The 22,552-nt window shown below is 36.6% G+C and overlaps 1 protein-coding gene across 2 annotated transcripts; it reads left to right on the top strand.

The window, feature by feature from the left end:
• The first annotated feature begins 1,134 nt into the window (after positions 1-1,134).
• cyth4b (cytohesin 4b) lies at positions 1,135-20,978 on the top strand. Of its 2 annotated transcripts, none has more exons than XM_023959005.2 (13): positions 1,135-1,291; positions 7,369-7,451; positions 7,550-7,614; positions 7,798-7,864; positions 9,007-9,125; positions 9,734-9,814; positions 12,588-12,700; positions 12,955-13,103; positions 14,507-14,618; positions 16,924-17,000; positions 17,294-17,365; positions 18,070-18,224; positions 19,565-20,978. In XM_023959005.2, exons 1-13 carry the CDS (start codon positions 1,288-1,290, stop codon positions 19,644-19,646), a joined length of 1,179 nt encoding a protein of 392 aa, XP_023814773.1. In that variant the 5' UTR covers positions 1,135-1,287; the 3' UTR covers positions 19,647-20,978. The 2 variants fall into 2 exon arrangements, with proteins under 2 accessions (XP_023814773.1, XP_078800189.1); XM_078944063.1 differs by having other exon boundaries at positions 1,156-1,291; positions 18,404-20,978.
• Positions 20,979-22,552: the final 1,574 nt, after the last annotated feature.

Genomic DNA, 22,552 nt, shown 5'->3' with positions numbered 1-22,552 from the left:
GAACCACAAGGTGGCTCTTCATCATCATAAATGTCATCAAAGGGCATGGACAAAATCTCAAAATTCACCAACCAGTTTTTCTTGAAGATTTTTTGATAGATGGGTTAAACTGGATCCTTTTTTAAATCAGATATCAATCTAATTGCAAAAAACACTCTCAATGGTCTAGCTTTAAATGAGTCTGGAAAATTATATTGTTTATAATTCTTTGTCAAAACATGGAGGATTTCCAAAGACAGAATGCTGCATATAGAAATAATTAATTTCAAATCTTTAAACAAGCAGATTCAACTACATGTAAAGCATTTTGTGTTTGTAAATCATGGCTCTGCAAGTTTTATTTACTGTTAAGTAAATATGTGTTACATGGCCATGTGCTTGACACTTCTTAACTTAACCAGAGCACCAATTGCAAATTAGGCCCAGAAAAACACACCGTGCAAGCTCCGACCAAAAGGGATGGTAATTTTGTGGTGTCTCGACTCATTGGTCGGCGAAATTTGACCCTCCCCCACTTTTTCAAACTAAATAAATTACATTTTTATTGTTAAAATACAAGGCCCATCTGTGTTGCCTGTCAATACGCTAAAAAAAACTTTTTTATTTTATCAATGTTCACTTCCTCATAGCAGTATGGGTAAATCATTGCGAAACACCAGTAAAGAAAGTCAGGAAGTAGAGTCTTCATAGCAAAAACGGAACTTATTTTCTTTGTGTAGTTGACACACATTTGGTTGTTAGATCAGACTTTAAGTAAAACTTTCAGATAGTTTTCAATTTCAATATATAAAATGAGTTAATGAATTGTATGTGTATTAAGATTTAATTTACTGGATCATTATTATTTAAAGAAAAAAAAAATCAGCATTACGTTTATTTCATTTTAGTTTTTTCTTTTGATAATTTTTGTAGAAAACTTTTTTGAGGTACATTTTGAGTTTTTTTTTTTTTTTTTTTTACAAATCTACCTGACAATATTCTTTTTTTCCAGTCAGCTCTTAAATTGAAGCAGGTGGTGAATTTAATTATGAGACTAAATGTTGAGGAAACACAATGCGTAATTGCAAAGCTCGGTGGCAATAGAACTTTATTTTGAAAGACTGCCTCCTTTCTGGTTTTGTGGTTAGGCAGCTAAAAGGAAGAGGTGGGGTTTCACGTTAACTCAATTCAGCTGTCACTGCTGTGTGGACTAAAGGAGTCTAAAACTTGGGGGGTATTTTTTTCAATTGTTGTCAATTTTGGTTTAATCTATTCTTTTTTGCTTTTGGATAAACAACGGAATGACAAATGGGTAAGATCTGCATTGCTCTTATGTTAATTTGGGACTCCTGATGAGTTATGCAAAAAGATAAATGACAAATTCACATGAGATGATTACAAAGGTTTTAAGATTTGATCATTTACAAAATGTTTATTTTTTTATTTGTCAAGAAATACTTTGGGAAAACCAGAATAGCAGTTGTTCACAGGACTTTGCAGTGATTTAATATTCCACACAACATTTAATGTATTAATAAAAGTATGTGGAATTTTGAATAATCCATATTTGAAACTTTCAGAATTTTAAAGATTGTCAACATTAGCATGAAACATTTCCGACTAAATGTATAGGCCTAAAGGAAGCAGCAAAACCTTTGTTTTAGTGTCAAATTGGTTTGATATTTCAAGTACCTATTGTGTTGACATTATCCAATCTCTGTAGTTTAAGAAGACATAAAAGAAAGTTTTAGTCTTCCATGAAAGTTAGAAAATGACAATACAAGTGAAGAATATTTTTGCTCAGCTTAGTGAAGCAATGGACCAACAAATAGTGTCCTTTCACATTTGAAATGGGGAAGAGACATTCATAGTCTCCCACAGGACTCTGCATCACTGGTACAAGTATAAAAACAGAAGTTAGTACTGGTTAGAAACACAATCTACCTTTTATTTCACATCAAGTTTCTTCCAGTTAATCAGAGTTAATGTAAGGAAAATAAGCATTATTTATTTTCTTAAATGACATGAATGCATATTGACATGTACGTCAAGACTTATGGTAGTTTGGGTTAAGGAAGGGTGAGTAAGTGGAAATGTTTTAAGTGAGATCATTACTAGTAAACATACTTCTGAGAAAATATCCTCCTATGACAATTTAAAAAAAAAAAGTTCCCAGTGGTGTTTTAATTATGATTATGATGTTGTTAACCACAATCCCACAACCTAAATGTCTTTTAAAAGAAGCCATGTCTCATGTTCATCTGAAGCCACTGTTTCAAAAATCCAAGGGGACCTGGGAGGTATTCCAGGAAGCATGTTTAAACTACCCTGACTTTAACCCTGAACTCCGGCTGAAATCCGCCTGAACTTGCTTGCTCTGGGTATGTCAGTTCCAAAAGACCGGATATGAGCTGGCGTAATTACGCTCGACTTGGTAACCCTGGGTTAATGCACGAGCACAGCTAGTACACAAAGAGATTCTCAATGGATCGGCGATTTCCGGAGTCACCATGGAAACGCGTGGGGAAAAAAGAGAGTGCTATACTCCAGTGAGACGGAGTTGGAGATTTTAATGACGGCGTATGAAATTTATACGCCCATCAAAAAAGTAATACGGCTGGATCAGCAAAAGAAACAGTTTCTGCTTGTAGAAAAGGAACGGACAAAGTAAACGTTAGAGTTTCTGATCTTATTTTCATTGTGACACACACATATATATAACATATCCAACTTTAATTAATTCATTTGGTAACAAGTAATTGAGTTACATTTATTCAACCTAATTTCTTACATCTATCTAACTCAATATTTTATTTACAACTCAAGTTTACATATTTATCTAACTAAAATTAATATTACTCCAATTTAATTAAAGTTTTTCCATCTTAACTTATTGTAATTCTTGAACTCTCATATGTCTAAATTTGAGCCTGCAGATATACTCATTTTTACAATAATAAAATGAATTAAACAAAACGGATTGGTATCATGAAACCACATACCATATCTCTGAGTTTATCATCATGTCACTGAACAGTAGGGGTGCTATGTAAACTCTTCATCCTCTCCCTCCATCTCACTCATGGTGCAGAAAGAATTAAACATAGTAGGACAAATAACTAAGCAAAACAAAGTAAACAGCTAAATAACTGAACACATTTGGTCAAAAACCCGCACTTGAACTTCTTTAAAAATGAAAGTAAAATAAATGTTTGATAACTACGTGTTAGTTTTAAGCTGACTTAACTAAAAAGAATTGATTTAACTGAACTAAAGCAAATAATTAAGTTAGATCAAAGTAAAAAGGTTTATCTTTCCAACATCCAAACGCGGTCTTATCACCCTCTCACGGTGGAAAAAGTATTATCTGAGCTTCTTCATCCACTAAAACATCTTCAAATGGACACTGCATGCTGCTTCACCTCTCTGTAAACAAAGTAACCTTCAACTAAACCTGCTCCAGACCAGGTTATGTTCAGAGCATGAGTTTACAGGGGCCAGGGCCAGCTGTGAGCGTCAAAAATTTTACACCGTAAATGTCTCTGTCAAAGCGTGCTTTGCTCTGATTGTAACTCCTTTTGCGATCAACCAGATCAGCAGATAAAAGCTGCTGTGTGTGCTGGTAGACAGCACACACAGCACAAAACTGCTTTTCTCCACAACAGACTAAGCTGATTCACGTTGATCTTTAAAAAGTTACATTTGCACACCCTGTGATTCACAAACACACACGATGTGTTTCACACATGCACAATACGTTTTTCTCACAAATACAAACTAAAAAGACAATGCGAATTGCAGAATGTCATTTCCAAACCCCCTCTCATTTGTGAATCTCCCCACATTTATGAGAGAAATCCCTGCGGTTAATTTTGAATATCTGACGCAGCAGGTCAACTAATGTCATCATTGGCTAATGAATCTGTCAATCAAACTCCTCAGCAAAGCAGGCGTGTTTGCTTTCAGCTAATCGAATGGCCCTATGGCATTTCTACACCTTCACACTGGTAACAGAAAAAAGCCCTGCCCATCTTTGATTCTGTACCAGTTGGTTGTTAGCGTGTTAGCTTTAGCATGGCTCATAGGTGTATTGAATTATATCACTAGAGGAGACACACCCGCTTGGGAAGCCTGGCCTGGCGGAGCGCAACGCCATCTTGGTGAGGTCGTCGGCGCCCACATGACAATGCTTTACATAGCCTTTAGTGGTATCTAAACAGTGGCGGCTACTGGTCTGTCAGAGAGGAGAAGCTCATTTTCGGCCTACATCATAAAAATGTCTATTTATTTAAAAGTAAAAAATCAAGCAATTTCGCCAAGCAAAAATCAAAAAAATAGATTGCAGCAGTTTTTATTTCGACTGAACTTGAGAAATGCGATGGGACTGAGCGCGAATAGCTTCAGTGATTCCTTATAGAACAGAATCGCTGTCAGTCAAAAGGAGATGCAGTCTTTTGACAGACCCTCCAATCATCACGCAGAAGCTCGGAGTCCGGGCCAGCCCACTCCCCATTCACCCCCAGAGACGCTGAGCGTCCGTGGGCGGTACATAATCGCAGCGTTTATCCAATGACCATCTAGTTTCGAAGTGCGGAAAAAAACGTTCAAACCAGCCCCTTTGAAGTCAATGGACGCTGGGCTTCAATAGGGAAATGCACTGTGACGCTGCGGGAATGTATGAGAAGGAAATCGAGTCAGCCGACCTGCTATGCATAACTGATTCTGAACGAACTCGTCTTTGAGATGAACGTTTTCTAACGCATTTTTAGTCAATAAAATAGTATACAATAGTACATATTTGACCATTAATTTTGTGACATTATAAGGGAAGCCGAGCTTCCCTTGCAGTCTTAAAGAGATCGCCACTGTATCTAAAGTAGCTTTTATATAAATTATATATATTCATATTTCTATATATTTATACATATTGTAAATATATATGTAAATAATTTATATATATATATACTTCTTTTGTTGTTGTTAAAAAAGAGAAACAGGCAGCCTTAAAAGCTCAAACTTTAATGAAAAATGCATTGTTGCAGGACTTCTAACAAATAAATAAATGATTACAAATAATTAAAAATTATAATTTTTAAACATTTAGAAGTTTTAGCCCTCTTTGAAATGTAATTAATTATTTAGAAAAGCCCAACAATAAGTCAATAGTAAGTCACTAATAATAATAGATGATAACAATATATAAATAAGTCAATAATAAAAATAATAATAATGAATTAATAATAAACAATAATAATAAATCAATAGTAAGTCAATAATAATAATAAATAACAGTATATAAATAAGTCAATAATACTTATAATGCATGCTACATAGTGTGTTCACATGCATGCACTGCAGCAGTGACTTGATCTAACCAAGATGGCGGTGCAAGATTCCCATGACGAATCACGCAATGTCTCCTCTAGCAATACAACTCATTGGGTGTATTGCCTTTGGTCGTCAAAAATTACTGGCGTGCGCAACTTTCCAGTGGACTTGGAAGCTAGGCAACAGTAGTTGAATGCGATGAGTTTCACTCGGGACTGTTTGGTAATATGTTATCCTTAGTAGGTATAATGCTAGTGTCATTTTAACATTCAGACACCAGTTCTGTTCGGTCTGAATCATGAGAAGGTGGAGGAGAAAAATCCTCAACTTCCACAGAAATTTCTGTGGAGACACTGGCATCACTTTTCTCTGTACGACCTCTCCATATTGAAGACTCAGCATGACTACAATACCTCAAGCTAACCTTAATGTCAATCATAGATCCAGACTACACCTCTACCGCTCAGTCCCCCCCCCCTTTTCTTTTTTTCATTTTTCAAATCTGGGATGAGAGTGGAGTCAGCCTCCAACTGTCCTGTTGGGTTTCCCCTTAGGTACCTGAACAGGCAATAATGATTTTAATCATAATGTCGATGATTTAATGTTGTTACTCTTAACTAGTGGACTTAGCATCTCCTGAACTTTATAACTTTTCTACTTTTGTGTGCCGTGCCGTGTACCTTCAGTTTCATCATCAGTGTGAAAGTTTAGAGAAAGTCTGAACACAGGGTCTGCATTTGTGAAACACAATGTGTGCATTTGCAAATTTTTATTGCACGTTTGCATAAAATTACAGTTATGAATCGGAGTGCGTGCATTTGGGACACAGACTGTGGGCATTTCTGAATTATGAGACTGTTCTGGCCTCATAGTTGGTGCTGAGCTGAGTAGCCTCGCCCTTGATCCCCGATTCGCATGGCAGAGGACGCCAGTTTAAATGTTAAGTCAGTAAGAGTGTTTGGCATGACCCAGGTATACGCAGCGCTGCGCAGATTGAAAAAAAATATTGCGAGGTGGGTGCAAGGCGCCTATCCAGGCAAGGACAGTTGGAAATTTGGAACTGCGCTGGCTGTGAGCCACTTAAAGACTACAAAATAATGCATTGTGGGAAACGGTGTCATGTCAGTACTTTTAGTTAAAGCTATGACAAGAGGAAAGTTTTATTTTTGGAAAAACACACTAATAATAACTCATTATAACAGTTTGACGGGTGTTTTTGATCCTTTTATTTGTAATGGCCTTCCACTCTTGTGTTCTTATTTGCCATTCGTCCAAAGTCCCCCCCCTCCCCCCCATATAAAATATTCTAGCTGCACCATTTTTATTCACTTTTGGTTAATAAAAATGGTGAAATAACATCAGATTAAGGCAAGAAAATCTTTATTGCTCTTTAGCTTTATGGAGATGCAGAGACAAAGTGTAAAAAAAAAAAACGTTCTAACAGATCTGAATGTAGGAATACATGATTTTTATAATTAACATAATCTGCAAATACTTTAGATAACTGATCTGCATTTGCCATGTTGATTTCTAAAATAGTTATTTTTTACATAATACTTTAAGTAGATTATCTTTGTCATGTGCTTTATTAATACCTAAGGATTCTTAATTCTGTCTGATAAAAGTTAGGAACAGGATAATGAAAAATTATGTGAAAAAACTGTTACAAGGGTGGGATTATATAAATTTGCTTCCTACCACTCCTTTTCAAGCAATATTTCTTTTTATCTCAAGTTTGATACGTCATTGTATGAATGTATAACTGATGATTGTAATGTCTTTTGTGTACTATTCTTATTTGATTGCTTGAAATGAACAATTTCAAATCAAAATCACATTTTGATTTCTGCATTTTACCCATAACCTGAAAAAGTCATAAGCTGCTTTCGCAGTGGTTATCTGGAACTATTTAGCCGTATTAAACCCCAATGCAACCCTTTAAACTGTGTCCCAAGAAAGGGGCAAAACACTGTCCCATTTTTAAAGTTAATGGAAAAACTCCACGGTGGATTCAAACCCATTCAAACAATAGTCTCATGGCTGTTAATTCCATCTGTACAGTTTCCTCAGATTTTACAGCAGATGAGAGGATGGAGATCGAGAGCATCAAAATGTATAAGAAGGACCTTCTGGATGACATCCAGGTAATGTCTGTACATTTCAGTTAGACTCCACAATAGGCTTTAGTTACATTTAATAATGAAAATAATAATACACCTAATTTTTGTTTCACTTTGTCCAGAAGCTAAAGTCAGAGATAGATAGTGTCATGGCACAAATCCTCAGCTTTGAGTCTGCAGAAGAAAAGTGAGTTTCTCCTTGAAGACATCGCCGCTGTCTGAACAATTACATTTCATTGTCCTTTGTTACCGATTATAAAAATCCCTAACACAAACAGATCTCCACACAAGAAAAAGATACAATCAATCAAAGTTTCTTTTTTTTAAGTTTTACAATTTCAGTTAATTTTTCTACAATTGTGATTTGCAGCAAAGATATGGAGAGGACGAAACAATTCTCAAATGGAAAGAAAAAATTCAACATGGATCCTAAGAAGGTGAGTGGAGAGACATAAAGCTCCATAGAATAAATGTGTTTCAAAATAAGGAAAAAAAAAGGTATTTTTCATTCTTAAAGGTTTTACAGTGCTTAAAGACCCACTCTAATGAAAATCCTGTTCTTAGTGTTTTTAACCGTCTCTTGTGACTTTTTTTCTCATTATGGAGGACATATAAAAAGAAAATCAAGCTCAAAATTGCATTTCTGAGTATTATTCTATTCGTGTGAAACAAGAGCAGATAAAAAAATACAGTTTAAAAAAGAGCGTATTTGTTACATAGAGAACACACTGAACGGGCCACAAGCTTCCTGCTTCATTCTGATGAATCCACTTGCAGACGACTAGCTCCATGCACTTCTTTGTTTTCCTAGCATCTGGCTCAAAACTGCCCAGTTGGATTGCTACAATTTTGCTTGCTATTTTTGTTCCCCTGGTAATGTTAGGTTGAGGGTATGAGTGGCTGCAAGCTAGAGAGAGAGACTGCGTAAACAGAGAGCAACAATTGGGGGAAGAGGGGCAAACCAACAATCCTGCCCACAACTATGAGGTGAATTTCTAATGAGCTGCTGCCGCTGTGCAGAAACTGTCTAATAAAAACAACACAATTTTTGACCAAAAATGGCATAATCATAATTAAAAGACCACTTTTACAGTTGATTAAAAGAGGATCAGAGCTCTGAATAGCGTATTCGTGTCACTCCAATGTGTCACTTCCGTTCAAAGTGGGGAGGCTGTCAGTCTGTGAACTGACTCTTAAGAAGGGACAGTGAAGTTTCAGTGGTTTGTCTTGTTGGTTCTAATATCTTGAAAGAGGAAATGTATGCAGATGAGGTGACAGAAAATGGATAAGCTGGTGAACCTGTGGGAAACTTACAAGAATATATATAGACTATTAAACATTTTGGGTGGCTTAATTTATAGGTACTTCTTTTGTAGCTGAAAGAGGAAGAGAAATTAGTTTCAAGGAATTGGGATTTTGAGAGGTTGCAAGCTGCATGCTATTACCAGTTGGATATGAGGTCATTGTGAAAGCAACAGCTTGCAGCCAGAGGAAAGCATTCTTTTAACAGAGTCACCAGTCCCTGTTCAGATGCATATGCAGTAACCTGAAATAAACATTGTGTGAACCTTTTGTGCAGGGCATCAGTTACTTAGTGGAGAACAAGCTGCTGGATGGAAGTCCTCAATCCATTGCTGAGTTTCTCTACAAAGGCGAGGGACTTAACAAGACTGCCATTGGAGAATTCCTTGGAGAAAGGTGAGACATAATAGACAGTTTACCTGCAGATATGAAAGTGCGGGGACAGAGGTCAGAGGAGTGAAAGGTCTGAAAGACTCACTTTGATAAAAACAGTGTTTTTGGTGTTTTTAACATGCTTGTATGGCGTTTTTTTGATGATGGAAGATAGAGAAAGTTAGTTAAAATTGCATTTCTTAATATTTTTTTTTTCAAATTTCTGTGAATCAGAAGCAGTTGAATAATGCCATTTGAAAAAGAGCTCATTTCTTCCATAGAAATTGTGCTCCATACTCTGAGCTCTCATCAACTGGGAGGGGAAGGGGGATGGGGTTGTTCTAATGAACTCCTGCCGCTCTGCAGGAACTATGTCCTAGAAAGGCAAAGGTTTTTGATTTTGCCAAAAAAAACCATAATCATACAGTAATTAAAAGACCACTGGAACCCTTTTATAATGGATCAAAAGAAGACAAGTATATGAAAAAGTAGACAGTCAAGAAACAAAACATGTGATTAAATTATTGTTATCCACATACTAAATGGCTACACATGAGGAAGACCGGCTCTCAGAGCTGCTTTTTTCTTGGGAGGGTGAAACTTTGTCCTTTTTTTTTTCTCCCATCACACAGGGAGGAACTCCATCTCCAGACCCTGAAGATGTTTGTGGAATTGCACAAGTTCTCGGATCTAAACCTGGTCCAGGCGCTCAGGTCATCACCCTTTACTCTTCAGTTGATGAAAAATACCTATCATTTTTTTAGAAATAAAAGACAAGGAAAATGAGTTTTTAGATGTGTGTGGATATTATAAAAACCTAAAATTGACCTTTTTGTTTATGAGGAACTGACAAAGAGCAATTGTATACCTGGCATGTGACACATGTTCAAGAAAGAGTTAAACACATTTTTGGCTTAGTGCAAAATGTAAAAGTCGTGTAAGTCTTGCAAATTTTGCTGCAGACTTTTTCTTTCGCAGCTTTTTTCTGATATATGAAAGACTTGGTATCAAATTATTGATTTCTCCTTCATCAATTTTCAAATGGTTAGCACTGCCGTGAATTCAAATGGACGCCATCAAAACAGCACCACCAAATCCAAGTCCCCCGTTTAATGGCGTCCATTTTAATTCACAGACAAACCGCAATTATACATTTTTCTTCGAGATCATGTTTGCAATGGTTAGCACTTCCATGTTTTGAAAAAGACGCTACCCACATGTCACTATCAAATCAAGTCCCTGATGCCCCCACTCACAAAACCAATTTCCTAAAATAAAAAAAGTAAAATTATTTTAAGAAAGCACCTCACAACTTTTTTTTGGTTTCATTTAAACACATTTAACAAATTTAATGACAATTGAACAGACATTTTATGTCTTTGCAAAAAAAGAGGGAAAAAAAGGATTTGATTTAATATTAAAAGCAATATATCAGCTTCTGAACCATCAGTTGTTGTTGCTGGGATGTTAATTTTGCTTTATATTATTTTTTTTCCTTTTGGATGTCTCATGTATTTATTCTTTTAGTATATTATAGAGTGCAAGGGGGAAAAAAGTTTCAGACGATGTTTCTTTTACATTTCTAAATAGCATTTTACATTTTAAAAATGCAATGTGAAAGCGTGGCCCATGCTTTGATTTACAGGCTGTGGCAAATACTCAAGATCCTTAGGCCTGATTCCAATTCACTTTGGAACCAATAAACTGTTTATGGAATTTATTTTGAAAACTGTTTATTATTATAATAATAATAATAATACATTTTATTTATAAGGCGCATTTCTGGGCACTCAAGGTCGCCGCACAGCATGTATACAGTATAAACTTCACTTCACTATTCTATTAAAAAGATTTTGAACACTTTAAAATAATACACCAAAAATGTTATTTAATGGTGTGCATTTCTTGTCATTGACACATTATTGGAGAAATTGAGACAAAGCAAGTCTGGGATCAGGAATTATTTTTTACCAACTTGCATGTGACATTCTATTTGACTGAAGCAGTGAGTTTCATAAATGTCATGGTTTTATAGATATGATGACAGAAAAATGAAAGCCTCTCCCACTGAGAAATTTAATTTAAAAATCTCTAAGATCTTAGTTACCTTTTTTTGCTCTTGATAAATACAAATACAAAGTTACAGAAGCAATATGCCGGGCTTAGATTTTAATTGACACTGTCACTTCTTCCCTCCTGGTTTCATGATTGAAAATAACTTTCAATAACATTGAAAAAGTTTGTTTTTATGATTTGAACTTTTCTTATGATAGAAACTGCAGTGTAAAAAGACGATCAATTCTTTTGATTCTTAACCAAAAACATCTTTTGCAGTTTCACAAACTGTCACTGTGAGGGAACTACATCATCTTATAACTGCTGGTTATTTCCACAGTTATATTACCAGTCATATCTTAGATTTTTATCAGAAAGTCTATAACACAAACTGACTTTGCCATCAGACACAAAAATTTTTGGAGGAAAAGACCAAAATGCCAAATTTAACGACTTGTAATGGTTGTAGTTTAAATCAATCAAAGCTTATTCATAGAGTTTATAACCATGGTTGTCAAAAGATGCTTCAAAAGGAAAGAAAAAGAGATCAAACTAAGCTTTTATAGTTACAATTCCTTAACCCTAAAGGGTTTATTTTGTAATCCCCATGCTGGGTAAGCAAAGGATGACAATGGCGAAGAAACTATAAATGGAAGTCGTGAGAAAAAAGATTCTAATAGAATCACAGTTAATAAAAGAGACCATTAAATGATACCAGATGGAGTCCAAGAGGACACGAAAAGTGCTGGAACATCTGTCGTAGGAGGTATTAGATTGTTAACTGCAACCATAAGAAAAGATAAATTAAAGCAGATGGACAAAGACAAGATCCTTAGAAAAGTCAGTTATTGCCTTAGTCACAACTGCTCATGCACATTTGTTCCAGAGGCATGCTAGGGCGACAGGTTGTAATGAACATTTAAACAACACATATGGCTAAAGTAGGCCCTAATGCTATGTTCACACCGGCCTCTGCAACGTGCATTCAAGCGCTTTCAAGAACACAGGGCACATGTGCAGTGTGAACGTAGTATACTTACAAATGTATCCTTAGAAATACATCAAGATGTACTTGCCACACAAATGACAACCATATATGTTCCATTTTCATGACGTCCCTTGAGGTGGCCGCAAAAGCCTCAAGGGAACTAATGCAACCACTCCTGCTACAACCTTCAACGGCCCCAGTCAAACCAAAAACCCACAGCACCCATTCAGGTCAACCACCTAAGTCATTAGGGACAGAAAAAATAAATGAATTATGTTACAGACGTAAGTCATAAGGAAGCAGAAGGGGTCAGAAAAAAGACAACTATACATTATGAAAGTACAGAAGAACATGCTAAAGATGTACAAAAGAAAAACTAAATGGGTGAGTTTGTCAAAAACTTGTCAAAACTGTTTTGTCCCATGTCCTCTTTCATATGACAGGCAGTTCCTGTGGAGTTTTCGTTTGCCAGGTGAAGCTCAGAAGATTGACCGAATGATGGAGGCCTTTGCCACACGCTACTGCGAATGCAACACTGACGTCTTTCAGTCAACCGGTTAGCTTTACTAAATCTATTTCCTCGCTTGACTGCAAGAACAAAAATGTCTACATGCCTAAGCAAGACTGGTTATTTTTGAATGATGACATAACTTCAGAGTTGTTTCTCCTTTTTGCTGCTACTTTTATTTTTTGTTTTATTTTTATTATTGCTTGATTGACAAAATGCTGTGATAAGTAAATAATTAATGAAGCTACTTGATCATCACTTGTGTTTATTTTTCTACTATAAAAAATACTCTTTGACCCTAGATACCTGCTACATCTTGTCATTTGCAATCATCATGTTGAACACCAGCCTCCACAACCCCAACGTGAAGGACAAAACACCTCTGGAGCGCTTCATATCCATGAATAGAGGCATCAACAATGGAGACAATCTTCCTGATGATTTGCTTTCAGTAAGAGCCTCCAGGAGGTTACCCTTTTTCAACCAAAGCTACCGGTAGTTTGTACCTAACAGCCTGTCCCAATGGTTCTTTGGTAAAAGCGGGTCCCACCCTGGACAATGGGAGTCTATTTTATTTGGGATGCTCCGTGTTTTTTTAAGGTTGGAAAAGTAATTGGACTGATAGCAGCAGGTTGTACACCTTTATGAGCCTATAAAGGCTCATAAAATGTGGGATTGAAACTAAGAATGGGATCTAAAACCTGCTCAGGAATTAACTTTGTGCAGGACTGTAGCACAATCTAGGGACTCTAAAAGTCATGATGTTTATTCAAATTACAAAAAGGAACCAAAATTAAATGATAACATTACTGATCTGAACGTTTCTGGAGATTGATGTTCTTAAGAACAAGAACCCAAACATTTCTATGGACTTGCACTGCCAAAAGTCTAGTGATCCAATTATTCAGTACAGTGTTTTTCTTGTTTATTGTGGAAGTTACATTCTAAAAATAACCTGTAATAGGTGAAATATGCAAAATAAGATGAGAGATGTTTTAACCCATCAGAATTCAGACCGAATTTTTATTAATATGAAAATTATGTGGGATATACAACAGACCAAGTGGACCACAAAACATTTCTGATGTTTTTCTGTTAGTGATGTCATTGTGGGTTCTTATGGGTCAAGGCTGTAAAACCCCTCACAACTTACTTCGTGCATCTTTCTCAGACAGATGTTAACATTTTCACGTTTTTCTCTCATGTTTAAACTCTCAAAGTTCAAACCTTCCTACAAAAATAAGTCCAGTTTCATAGAATGAAACCAAAAATCAAATAATTTTGTAAAGGAGACATGGCATGGAGGAGATTGATTGCCAGCCAATCAGGACGCAGAACACAATGCGTTGTATAAACAAAACAATACATGCACAATCTTGTGATGACGATATAACTTGCAGTACATGAACAAATAGCAAAACCTTTTTTGTCATTTCATTGCAACAGTTTAATTTAGATAAGAGTCAACATAAATTAAATTATACTCCAAATAACGCTAGTCGACATAGGAGGAGATCATCTAACATAAAATAGCTCCATCCGATTAGTCAACAACGTGAGCGGGTCCATCTGATTGGTCAAATGCATCAATGGATTTATTAAACACTTCAAGCTGCCACGGGATTGTTTTAGGTAACCATTTATTGCAATTTTAGCCGTCTTTTGTGATGTGCGTATTGCACAGCTTGAAATTGCGACAACGATAAATTTGCGATTTATTGTGCAGGCCTACTGTTCTATATCACCTAAAATACAGTATTTATCTTTTCTGATTGTATCAGTCCAGAGTTGATTTGGACATGCACTACTATAATCGTTAGAGTAATAGTAATTGTTTGATGCTCTTTCCCGCAGAAACTTTATGCGAGCATACGTGACGAACCATTCAAAATACCAGAAGACGATGGGAATGATCTAACTCACACCTTTTTCAACCCTGACAGAGAAGGCTGGCTTCTCAAGCTTGGTAAAATTCTTAATTTTTTCTTAACTTTATTTTTATTAGTTTTTGTTACATGAAAACAAACTACAAACCACAATCAAAACAGTGGTCATCCTAGGTGCTTCTTGTATCTATTTGTTGTAAATTGTCCATTTCTTCCACTTTTGGTGTAATTGTGCCTCTTTCAGTCTAAGTCTGTATGTTATTGTTTCCGTTGAATAAATGTTTTTAATTGTTGATGTCCACTGCTCCTTTGATGGGATCAACGTAGTGCCCCAGTACCTGGTTAATGTTTTTTTGTCTGCTAGTGACATAACTTTGAATAAGTATTTGTCACTTTGGTGAATTGAGTTTCCTGAGAAAATGTAAAAATAAAACGGTTCTGGTTCCAAAGGAATTGTATATCCCAGCACTTTGTATGTAATATTACACACCATCTTCCAAAACCCTGTTACATTCAAACAATTCCAGAATACATGAGAATGATCTACATTTACTTCTCCACATTCACGCCAACAGCTCTGATTTGTTTTTAACTGTTTGTTCTTCAGCTTCGGTGTTATGAAAAATCTTATAAGGTTATTCCAGGCGAACTCTTTCCATGTTCGAGATCCAGTGGTGGTATGGTGGTGTCTCCACATGTCTAACCAATCCTGCTCAGTTATCTTTATGTTTAATTATTTTTCCCCGTTATCTTTTACATTTAACGTTGTGTTTTTGTCATTCTCTGTTAAAGATTTATATAGTGAACTAATAATTTAGTATTGCTGTCCTTATGTACCTTTATTATTGTTTGAATGATCCCACTCTCACCTCCAGAAGAGCCACTGTGTATTGCAGTCTTACAGTAGTTTCTTATTTGTAAATAACAAAAAAAATTCAGTTTTTCAAGGTGAAATTGCTTTGCCAAGCTCTCAAAACTCTCCAGCAGTCTGTCCTTCTTTCTAACAAGCACCATGCTGTAATTCCGTTTGTTGTCCAATATTTATAAGTTGGATCATATACTGGTTTAAATTGCCTATCATATGCTACCCATTTTAATATTTTTGCACTATTTACGATTTTGTATTTTTGCAGTAGTTTTAAGCATATAGTTAGTATATGATTTGTTATAGGATCTAGATGCATAGGATCTAGATGAATTTTCTTTGTTTCATATATCTCCAATAATGTTTTGAATTTTTTGTAAGGTTTCACATTCTATATTTTTCCATTTTCCAGTATACTGGGGATTACACCAACAGTACAAGTATCATAGTTGTGAAGAGATGTAGTATTCTCTCAGCTTTGGTAGAGTCATACCTCCTTTATTCTTTGGAAGCTGGAGGTGCCATGTTTTATTTTTGATCTTTTGTTGTCCCATATGAATCTAGTTATTAACGCTCGCCTGCTTTGGGTTTCATTGGGGGGGGGGGGGGGGGGGGAGGGGGTCGGTGTGTACGTTGTATCTGGAGATCAAAGTCTGCAGGTATGAGAAGCAACTCGTTCAGATGAGTTTCAACCGAACCCCCTTCAACTTCTTCTGGTGACCCAAAGATTCTGATATTATTTCTCTGAGCCCTCGCTTCAGATTCTGTGATTCAGTCTTGCATACGTTAGATCTGCTTCTTCAATGTTGTTAGCTCACCATTAGTCTCCGTGTTGCATTCCTCCAAGTTTGGGATGCGTGACTGGGCCTCCGCCAGGTCTGCTACATGATTTTCATGCGTATTGTGATGTTCTTTGAATTGTAGGTCCATATCTGAGGGAAGATATTTCCCTTTTAGAATTTGTCCTTTACTCCTCGCAGTTGCATATCCAGGTCGAAGATCTGACAGCTAATTTTTGCTAAACCGTCTAGCATTAGCTTTGTGTCGCTGTAGCTGCGCTGGGTTTCGTAGTCCATGTTAGCTTTGTTAGCTTTACTAGCCGCTTCCTCCATCTAGTGGTCGCTGTTTCCGGTTCGGTCAGTTCCTACTTTTCTTTTTTTGCTCTTCGGCTTTTCCGCTGTGTGTTTCCTCCACTCAAATCCTCTCTTGTATTTGTTTTTTTCCCCAAGATGTATTTGTGGACTTTTTTTGATAAGCCGATTGTGGTAGCTCCAGACTTAACGTGTCTCCTCTATGCCATCCCACCGGAAGTCCTTGGTAAAATTCTTACTATTAAGGTTTGCTCACAAGAAATCACTGCTCTGTAATGAATTTCAAATTAATGTGCTTGCAAAAATAAACAGAAATGAAAGGTTGCTTAAATGTGTGTTTCGTTGAAATAAGCAGAGCAGTTGCTTTTGTTGGGAAATGGTCAGTCTTAGGAAATAAACCAAACCACAATTTACTTCTGTGTGTATTAGGAGGTCGGGTCAAGACATGGAAGAGGCGATGGTTCATTCTGACTGACAACTGCCTGTATTACTTTGAGTTTACCACAGTAAGGCTTTCTATCATACACACTCTGTTACTGTATGAGCTTTAAATGACAGTACTAGTGTTTCTCTAAAGCACTCTATTTTTTTTAAAAAAACTTACAGTTTATCACTTGAGTGAAATTCGAAAGAATTGGAAAAGAGTTTTCTGAACTTTATCCATTCATAAACTATTTATTTTCTTTTTCAATACTGAATGTAAACCTAGAAAGATGTAACACAGACGACATTTTTATCATGTAGAAACAAAAAGAGGCCTAAAGCAGCTTCTCTTTCTTTTTTATTTATCTCGTCACAGGACAAAGAGCCCAGAGGCATCATCCCACTGGAAAATCTTTGTGTGCGAGAAGTGCCATACACTCGCAAACCAGTAAGTCTCAGTCAGCAGATTATTGTGAATGCTTAGTTGCTACTAGGGTTGTGCCGATTGTGATGGGTGACTGACCTCACGATCAGACAGACACCATCACACACACCATCACCAAACACAAATCCACGTGATTGTTTGAACGGTTTCTAAGGACTGAGCTACATGTCTACTTTGAAAAGCTAAAACACTGCCCCAAACAGCCCCTGTTAGACCCAGTTCTCCTGAGTCCTGAGTTCGGAAGCTCGTTCACCTAGAGCTGCGGGACGGATTGCAGTCCTAAATCTCCCACACATACCGCACACGTAACAAAGCCCCCCCCCCTCCTCAAAGACAAAGCTGTAAGTCCGCGCTCCACCGGTCCAAGTAATTGAGTGCAGGAGCAGACAACTTCTTTTCTATTGTTTTTTTTTTTTCTTGTTGAAAGAAAATCACCGCGGATGAGTCATTAGTTGGGAAATAAAATAAATAAAGTAATAAATTAAAATATGGAATAATAATTATATAATAACGCAACATTAACCCCCCCCCCCCCCCCCCCCCCCGACGTTATCATCGTCATATCATCGATGGTTTACTGCAAACATCGTCAACTGGTAATTTAAGTGACTTCGCCCAACCCTAGTTGCTACAAAATAAATGCAAAGTTGTCTGTCACCAGATGATGATTTTTTTCTTTGTTCTGTTGTTTGTCTGACAACTTCTAGTATTGTCTGGAGCTCTACAACCCCAACAGTCGAGGGCAGAAGATCAAAGCTTGTAAAACAGAGACGGATGGCAGAGTGGTGGAAGGAAAACATCAGTCATACACCATCTGTGCCTCCAGTGCTGAAGAAAGAGACTCTTGGATTGAGGCTATCAGGTGAGCCAACTTTTTTATTTAAATAGATTTACGTATATTGGACATATTTAATCAGAAAATGTTGTCTTCAACAATAAAACATTTATTTGGCTTTTTTATAAATAGTAGTTTAGGATGTAAAGGCATTATCCGTAATGAGCAAAACTGAGTTGGTTGTGATTTATTTTTTATTTTTTCAGTCAACAATCAGCATCCAAAAATCCATCAAAGTCCTCATCTTCTGTATCTGGAATGATCAGCCGGCCTAAATTTCTGTCAAACACGGCAGGTTCTCTTTCGTCATTGTCAGAGTCTGTCTTGTTGCCGTGCGGCTCCTCATGAATGATGCCGGCTTTTCGGCACCTCGAAAGCAGTGTAAGCAGACGGATTAGCCCAAGCATCTACAACCCATTCACAAATTGTGGCGTAACTCGCGCTGCCTGTGACAACAATAAAAGCAGTGCGCCGTTGTGCAGATCGATACTGTGCTGCTCCCGTTCTTCTCAACATTGTGACTCACCGGGATGTCCAAAGTCAGCGGCGCCTCGTCCATGTTGGTGTTGTGGCTGGGCTGGAGGTGTTTATAGGCAATCATTTTACTGCAGTAGGAGCAGAAGATGAACAGCTTTTCATTGTAATCTGCTGGAAGTCGCTGCAGCACCATATTCCTCGCCAGGATGGAAAGATGTTGAAAGCTTCCTCTATAAGCATTAATGCCCTAAGTCGAATGGTGACTGCAGAGAAGCTTCTCCAAGCTGTTAGCTGATTGTTGATCATTTAATCCATCGCTCGAGTTGCCTTTTTTCTGCGGAAACTCAGCTGCGTCTTCTTGACTTGTCAGAGTTCGTTTTCCAGTTTCCTCCACTTGTGAACCATGGATTCATACATCTGGAATTCTCTCGCAGCTGCTTCCATAATCCTCCATGTTGCTGATAGTTTGCAGTTTGAACAGCGCCTAAGCGATTTTGTAAACAATATTGCTCTGTTGTTTATGCCCACGATTCCCTCCCCCGTTCTCATGCCGTCTTCCTCTACTTCCAAGAACACTCATAGGGCGCTCACTACATTTTGGAGGAAATTTGAGACTTTTAAGTGCGCATTATGGTCGTGAAAATATGGTACGTTTAGTCCTTTCAAGAATGTGGTTGAAATGCTCAGAGTAAATGTAGCATGACCCTTTGTTTGAACAAATTTGACAGATTGTGTAATTGATTCAAGCAAACAGTCTCAACATTTTATTCACAACATTAAGTTGCAGCTTTGTTTTTGTTTTTTTACATTTTAGTAGCTTTGTAGTAACTTTTCTTAGTAGCATGTGCACACACATTTTTATACCTAATGAGTCGTCTTTATTTCAACAGAGCAAGCATCACCAAGGATCCCTTCTATGACTTGGTCTCAGTCAGGAAGAAGAAAGTTATAAAACAGTCTCCACAGGACTGAACAGGGAAGCAATCCACCCCATATGTTTCTATGTTACTGCAGCAATGTGGGACTGTTAGCATCTATACCACTTTGACCTGTTTGGAAAAACTTTGCATTTTGGAGTCGGCGCATTTGACCTAACAGGAACATACTGAATGTGCATGTTGACGCTAAAAACGGAAAGATGGGGGAGGGGGTTTGGTTCTCCTTCAGATTTTCCCTTCTCTGAGAAAAAAACTGTGTCAAAGGTACAAGACTCAGTGACTTGGTATTAGTGAGACAGGAGTTTTTAGGGTATCCACGATTAGTCTATTTCATTTTTCTTTGAGGAATGAAATTTCACATGCATTTTTATGAATGGCTGTACATTTACAACACTTTCTTATTTCTTTAACTGTAAGAAGTTGTTTGAGTGACTAACAATGCTGAAGGACAAATAGGGTCTGTGGTGTCACAGCAGTTCCATAAAGTAAAAAAAAAAAAAAAAGACTGTGTCTTGGCGCGTCACAATCTTCGACGCTCAGAAAAACAACCAACTTTTTGTTGTGCCCTGCTGAAATTTGTGGCAAATGTACATACTGAACTTGCCTGTTTGAAAGTGTTGTAAAGTTTACATAAGTATTTACATTAATGTAAATATACCTGTTTGCAATTCTTGTTTTTCTAATGTAGTCTACTTAGAAAGCCTAGTGCAATAAGTGTGTCCTCTCTCATCTGTTCATTTAAATATGTTACAGGAATGACTACAATGATATATGGGTGTAATAATTAATCAATTTCATTGATGAATCGATTTATACTCCCACAATCCAATCAGATCCATCTAAACAAACCAACATTACAGTTCAACTTGTGGAAACAATTTGAATTTTGCAAAGACATATGACCATACAGTGTGGTATAATGTACTAATAATGTTCTGTTTGTATTATTTTGATGTGGAAAAACAAGTCGAACTTTAGGAAATTAAAATATGACTGCATTTGGCATTATATCTTGTTTACTCATTTGCACACATATTTAATTTATACTTTATTATCTTGCAAATAATACAAGGACTCTGGAAAACTTTACCTGCACTGTTCAGTAGCCAGGCATTAATCTCTGAGTCACACTGGTTGAAATTTTGGCTAAATACATACTGGATCAATCTTAGGTCAGTGAATCGGACTGAATCGGATCGTTCAAAATAAAACAATATTGACTATGATTTGTATTGTCAGCCACAAATGATGTTATGAATCGATTTGTTGTTACAAACCTACTTTGTTACTATGTAATCATTTTACAAAAAATGAATATCTGTTTGTATAAGGAGAAGTAAATGTTTTTTTAAGACTCTGGCATCAACTTTGTGGCAGCTGTGCTTTCAGTCAAATGCACTCAGAGTTCATCTGACCATACTTCACTTCCTCATATTTCCTGTTTCTGTGTATGCTCTTCTCAGACAATTGCTTGCACTTCTTGGGTGAAGTAGCGAAACTTAAACCCAAATTACTCACTCCATGGTAACTTCTATTTGGCCAAACTAACATCTTATTCTAACCTTTGCCAAATTAGGTTTAAGCAGAAGTTTACATGACTCTTTTTCCCCCTTGTGTTGCACATCTTGCATATAAATGACAGGCTGAAAGTGGAAGTATGTTACATGATCTGATGGTAGATTCAAATGATTTTTAACTAAACTGAGCTGCCTCTTGTTGTGACATTAGTAACAATTCATGAGCGTTTAAAGAAAATGCTCATTGACGCTTTTGCATATCTGAAAAAACGGATGTGTATTTTTTGTCACAGCTGCTCTCCCTGCTTCATCTCTGACTTCCTGTTTCAGCATTGCACCACAACCTGCCCCACCCTCACCCTCAGTTCCAGTCATACCAGTGCTTCCTCTATTAGAACTGCACTAGACCAAACATAAAGTAGCACATAGTGGCCACTGGGTGCAGTGCTATAACCCTTGTGCTATCTTAGATGACCCCTCCCTTACAATGACGTGTTCTCCCTACCATGACAAAGGTGGATAAAGGTAAAGAGGATTTCATGTAATCCATGGACACCAGTGAAGATCACAAATCATTGAAGAAAAAAGGTTTAGCACACTGTCTTGTGGGGTCTACATGACCCGACTCCCAATGTTAAAGTGCCTAGGATAGCACAAGGGCTAGAGATGATGTACCTCAGAAAAACACCTACAGCATCTATTTTGTTTTTCTGTCAGTAACAGCACATCAAAGTCCAAGCAAGCTTTTACTTTTTGAGATCAACATCCAAACATAAAAAAATCTAGAATAAAATAAAAATAAAAAAATGTGAAAAACCGTAATCAAATAAAAGTTAGCAGCTTGATGACAAATATGATTCATTTGAAAATAAAATTAAGAAAGACAAATGAGTAATCAAGAAATGTAAAATTCAGAGTTCAACACTTTTAATTATCATAATGCAACTTTTTATTTTATAATCACAAGGAGACTGTATTAAAATGCTTTTACATTTTAAACTTTACACTTTAAATGATATAAAACAATCAGTCTACATCATCATAGATTTAGAAAAAATAATCACCTTAAAGTTACTAATCTTACTAAACGGATTGTTAGGATTCCTAAGAAAATGCTATTCAGACATTTTTTTTAGAATGTACTACATATATGTATGTGATGTAACTTCTGTTACATCACATTCAATAATAGTTATTGCCCCTTTAAAAAATAAAAATGTAAAATATTGCCATGAATCTTAAAAGTTAGCTTGGTTCCAAAAATGCTAGTATAACATTCCTATTTAGCATAATTAAGATGAATTTAAAAAAATATATATTAGAATTGGCCATTAACTGCCTCCTGTTGTCATCTTAAAATTCAAACATTATTAGGGGATCTGTGTCTCTTCTATTACAATATAAAAGGAAAACAAACAACCTT

The sequence above is a fragment of the Oryzias latipes genome, chromosome 1 (genome assembly GCF_053564925.1).
Source record: "Oryzias latipes strain Hd-rR chromosome 1, Olatipes_Hd-rR_3.1".
In the NCBI taxonomy this organism is placed as follows: domain Eukaryota; kingdom Metazoa; phylum Chordata; class Actinopteri; order Beloniformes; family Adrianichthyidae; genus Oryzias; species Oryzias latipes.
This window is presented reverse-complemented; position numbering and strand designations above follow the sequence as displayed.

Excerpts from the sequence above, each read along its gene's own strand:
- cyth4b (XM_078944063.1), top strand. Across the intron at positions 7,452-7,549 it reads ACCTTCTGGATGACATCCAG|AAGCTAAAGTCAGAGATAGA; the intron begins GTAATGTCTGTA and ends CACTTTGTCCAG. Across the intron at positions 17,001-17,293 it reads ATTACTTTGAGTTTACCACA|GACAAAGAGCCCAGAGGCAT; the intron begins GTAAGGCTTTCT and ends ATCTCGTCACAG.